At 33.3% G+C, this 5,529-nt stretch overlaps 1 protein-coding gene across 3 annotated transcripts in view; it reads left to right on the forward strand.

Moving 5' to 3' along the window:
- Positions 1-5,529, forward strand: part of Ercc6l2 (ERCC excision repair 6 like 2) — a 185,023-nt gene that overhangs the window by 10,639 nt on the left and 168,855 nt on the right. For all 3 annotated transcript variants that reach the window (XM_012517485.2, XM_023703936.1, XM_023703937.1), the window contains exon 3: positions 4,718-4,837. In XM_012517485.2, coding sequence (XP_012372939.1) covers positions 4,718-4,837 — 120 coding nt within the window. The remainder of the gene's footprint in view (positions 1-4,717; positions 4,838-5,529) is intronic.

Raw genomic sequence — 5,529 nt, forward strand, 5'->3', positions numbered from 1 at the left:
ATTCAAGATAGTTGGGAGGGAATCCTAGCACAAAATCCTAATTTCCCATTATTTTACAGAATTCTCATACCTGATTCAGTAGGCAATCCGTTTTAGACATCTGTGTATTTATTTAACTACAATAAACAATTTCAACTGTAGTAATTTAGTTTGGGAATCAGACCTTGCTCATTGATAGAGAGTGGGCATTTACTATACAGCAGTAGTTCCCAATGATTGTCACCTGGGAACTTGATGGGCTAATCATCTATATTCTAATAAATTCTTCAAACCAAGTAATTCAGAGTTTCAGTAAAGATAGAGAACCTTTCCTTAGACTTCTTTTTTTGAGACAGAGTCCTGGTATATAGTTCAGACTATCCGTGAACTCACTGTGTAGCCCAGGGTGGTCTCAGACCTGACAGTGATCCTTCCATCTCAGCCTCCTGAGTGATGGCACTGTAGGTGTGCATCACCAGGTCTGGCTTCATCCTTTGCTTTTAAAACCCATAAACTTTAAGGCTAATTTGAGTATCAACTAGGACATTAAGGGTTTTTATTTTATTTTAGGTTTTGTTGAGTGCATAGCACTAGTATAACATAAAAAGTTTTTATCATAAAAGTAAAGAACTTGAATTCATTATATCCAAATCAATTTTTTAATCTTAATTTGGTAATTGGCTTTCATAGGCACAAAGTCTTTTTTAATGATTGCTATTAAGCAGGTATAAATAATATATCTTGCATTATTTATTTCCCTATCAAATGAAGATTATGCTTATATTTTTGAGCATCAAAGATAGAGTTTTGTAAATTATAGACTTTTTTGAATATTTTTGTATAGGTATAATTAGAAAATACAGTGAATGTTTAAGTTAACCTTTAATCACAATAAAATATACCTTTCTTTAATTTCCCACTAAATATTACTTCTCTGTTGTAATACACTTATTCCATTTTCCTATCATTCTTATCATTTTTTGAATCAGACCTGAGAGTCCTCTTTTGTCTTATGTGCATTGCTTTAGCTGCCTGAGTGTCCTGAATGGATTCAAAATGTTTGCCTTTCATGGTTGTTTTGACTTTAGAGAAGAGCTAGGGGGTGGCATGGTGCCAGATCCAATGAAGAAGGTAGATGAGGATACACTGTAAGGTTTGTATTTGCCAGAAATTTCCATCCCAGGAGCCATGTATGACTTGGCATATTATGATGGAAGATAAAACTGCCAATTTCTCAGGATGTTTTTTCTTTTTTATGTATTTAGTAGAGGGTCTACAGGGTTTCACTATGTAGATGGGACTCATAGTGATTCTTCTGTTTTTAGCCTCCCAAGCAGTGGGATTACACTTGCACCACCACACCTAACACACCCTGGGATGGGGCCGGCATGGCACACCCAGGATGTTTTTTTCTACATGAAGGCTATTTACACTGTTTCCTAAATATTCTAATAATCCCTTATAGTATTCAAAATTCACAAGTAGTTTTGGATACAAACTCAGCTTACACAATTCCATCATCATTTAAAAACAGAATATCACTTTGGTGTTGGATCTGGATTGACGAATTTTTTTCGTACAAGGGTAACAGTGATTTGCATCTCAGTTTCATAACCAGAGACACAAATTTCTTCCGTAATAACATTTCTTGAAAAGCTGGAATCTGAAGTTTTTCAGTTGTAAAAATTCAACGAAATGTGTTATTTCTGATCCATGATTTATGGCATATATTCAAACACACTTTATTTCAAACATAGCGCACAACTGAGTGACTGTACTAAAAAAGTTCTAATTTGTGTTGTGCTGTTACTAGTAATATGGTTGGACACTCGCCTCCTTGTATTGAAGATCCCATTGGGTGGAACTTGGCAGCAGCATTCTTCATGTCTTTTGATCACCATGCATGTATTATTAGATATTACGTTGTCAAAGATACCGTTACTTAAGGTGTGCATTTTTAAAAATACAGTAAACTTGAAAACTAAGAGAAATTGTAGGATTGCTGATACTTAAAGCTTCCTTAGATTATTTTTCAATACTGTTTTTTGGATTATGTGATCTTTCTTAGATTCAAAGCTATGCTAAAATTTGGAAGTTCTTTGGATCACTTCATGGTATTCATTCAGGAATAAAGTAACATAGAAGGGAATGATTTTTTTTTAATTCATTAAGAAAATGAAATTAATTAGCCTTTAAAATCCCAGGTCCTTTAAAAACAAAATGTCATAGGATTTTAAAGATAAGATTATGTTTCTTATGGCTTGTAGTGCAGATTTTAAGAGTAGAGCTTGTGAAGAGAATTTCACCAGGCCTTTTTTAAAAGCAGTATTTTTTAAAGTAAAAATCATGGTACTTTTGTACTTTTTGAAATGTGATTCCAAAGATCTCTATACATTTTTTTCTCCCAGGAAGATGGAAAATAAGAAATGTATTTTTTTGTTTGTTTGTTTTTTGTCCTATAAAACACAGTTTTTGCTTAGCATTCTTTTTGGGTCTGAGAGAAGGTTTGTTGAACTGTTTTATTCCAGCCTCACAGTTATTCTTCATTTGTTGAGCTGTTGGTATGTGAAGAAAGATAGCTGTAAAAATTTTTCCTTGAGCGTTTTTAAAAGGAATGTCTATAAAAACAGAAGCTTTCCCAGAGTGGTACTCTATTTCTGAAATGTAGTTTTTGGACTTTTACTATTCTAGAGGCAACTGACTTGAATACGTATTTATGTTCTTTCATCGGTAAACAAATTTGGAACTATTCCACAATAAATTGCATTGTTTTTATTCTTTGCAGATTAGTTTTGTAAGTCTTCATTATAAATTTGTTATTCATCTTATGTGTTTTAAAATTTTGATAAATTTCTGTGTGCCAATAAAGTGTGGTACAGATAGATGGACTTTTACTAAAAATATGTATTCATTTTGTCTTAGAGTTAGGGACCAGTGACACAACTATTTTCTGGATCTCCTTGCATGTCATAGGGCTTGTGACAGTTCGGCTGGTAGAAATAAGGGTGGAAGTGATGAGTGCCCTTTACAACTCTGCAAATACATGAAAATTAAAAACCTTAGTGTAGTTCAAGTAAACCCAGTTCATAATTAGAGCTAATAAATTTAGTCAGTTTTTATGAAATGCTTCTCAGTTTCGAATTTTGTAGAACTTTATATTTAGAATTTATTTCATACAATTTCATGTTTCTGTGAAATATCTGTCAAAGATCCAAGATTAAGGAAAAGATACAGTTCACATTAGGAAATTTGACAAAGTTGCAATTAAGATTGTATATTATTTTAGATACATGAACAGATTACATTAATTACTATAATTATGAATACAGTTTTTCTATAATTATCATAAATGAATAAAAGCACAGCAGGGATGGAATCTTATTTAAATTGTCATTTTTGTTTTCCAAAAGTTCTTGGTACAGGGTCTCAGTACGCAGCTTGGACTTTTAGCTATCTTCCTGTTTTCAACCTCCCCAGTACTGGAATTACAGGTGTGCACCACCACGCCTGGTCTCAGTGGCTGGCTCAGTACACCCTGGGGCAGGGCTGGTGCTTCATGTAGTGCTGGGGATCAAACCTGGGTTCCTGTGTTTACCTAATATTTTGTTTTGATTATATATGAGTAAGAGAAATTATTATATTAGAACTTTTTTCTTATCAAGGTTATACTGAACTCATAAGAGCTTAGAACGTTTCCCCCTTTTTCTTAACCCTGAGTTTTATGATTGATGTATTTTTCTGAAGCATTAGATACACTTCGTTGGTAAAACCATCTAGCCCTTAATTTTCTTTGTATAAAGGTTATATTATGTATTGTTTTCTTTTATGGTTATATTAGTATGTGAATTTTGTTTCCTTTGATATCCATTTCAGTGAGTTTCTTCATTTCATCAGACATTTCTTTTCTCCCAACTTTATTGGGATAAAATTATTATATCCTATATATGTAAAACATCCTTACCAATATTGTTTTTGCCATTTTTAGAGGTATTATTCAGGAAGGCTGACTACTTTCTCTAAGTTCATATAGATGCCACACAATCAGAGCTAAAATCTGAACCAACCTCTAACTGATTCAATATTTCTACCGTTCACCATATGTGGTTATATGTCCATTCTATCTTTCTCACTTGATTTTTCAGAAACAGCTGTTATTCAAAATGGTATTGATAAATTATATTAGACTACATTAAAATAATTATGCCACCTATATTTATTAGATAAAAAAATCCACAAATTTATGAACCAAATATACTCTGTGTAAGGAAAGAATACACAAACGTGCGCATGCACACACATAAACACACACATAGTTTATTTTAATAGAGAATATGTAGAGATAATTTTCATGGATAGAAACAAGGCAGTGGTCCAGCTTATGAAATTAAGAAAGAATTCATTAGTTTGTGGTGTAAAGGTTTTCTTTTTCATGTATTCACAGATAGTGTACTTTTGTACATTTAGTTAGTAATACAAATAATTAAAATTAGCACTAATGTTTTATGTTACATTTTTATTTCTCAAGATTTTTGGGGGAGGTTACTGGGAATCAAAGTCAGGATTTGTGTTTGCCAGTCAGGTGCTATGCCACTGAGCTATATTCGTTCGTGGCCCTATATTTTATTCCTAAAAAAAAATCTGTTTTTACATACTTTATCACTATTTGGGCAGTCATATAGGAGTGAAATTTTATATATCATGATATATTATACACAGTGATTGAAAAAATTCCTTCCAGGTTATTTCCTTTCTGGCTGCAGTTCTGCATAAAAAGGGAACTCGTGAAGATATTGAAAATAACATGCCAGAGTTTTTACTGAGATGTATGAGGAAAGAACCAACTTCTACGGCAAAAAAGGTAAAGTATCTACAAATACTCAGTTTGGGAAGATGGTATTTGTTGGTCTGCTCAAGATGTCCAAGGGAGATTTTCGTGGATGAGGTCCCAAGGCTAAGAAACACATGTATGCAAGACAATAGCAACAGCAGGCAGCAGAACAGAGAGCCAGAGCTCAAGGGCACTCCTGCATCTTTCCTGTATAATTCTTACATAGGTTATTATCTCGTGTTTACATTCTTACATACTGCAGTAACCAGCTTACACATGTTTACCTGTGTGAAATCATGGTTATATAACTATCACACTGTGTGCCAGCACCAGACAAGTGAGGTCACGTCCTCAGGTGTCCTTAGATTACCCTGAGCTTTGAAGCAGTCTAAGCGGTTCCCTATCATAGTATTGCAAAAATATATTGAAACATTTAAATCTAATATTTTAAACATAAGAGTTGAATGACATTAGAATATTTATATTATAGTCCTGAGATTTGAAGGATTACCAGTTTTGTGCACTAGTTGAATTGTCTCCATAATGGCAAAATATAATTTCAACTTGAACTTCTTGTTTTGTAGTTTCATTCTGTTGATGGACTGGATTTTTTTTTTTTTTTTCGGAACCAGGGATTGAACTCAGGACCCTGTTCTTGCCAGGCAAGCGCTTATTCTACTGAGCTATCTCCCTGGGTCAATAGACTGGATTTTTGTGATTTA

The sequence above is a fragment of the Octodon degus genome, unplaced genomic scaffold, assembly GCF_000260255.1.
Source record: "Octodon degus isolate 3935 unplaced genomic scaffold, OctDeg1.0 scaffold00184, whole genome shotgun sequence".
Lineage (NCBI taxonomy): Eukaryota > Metazoa > Chordata > Mammalia > Rodentia > Octodontidae > Octodon > Octodon degus.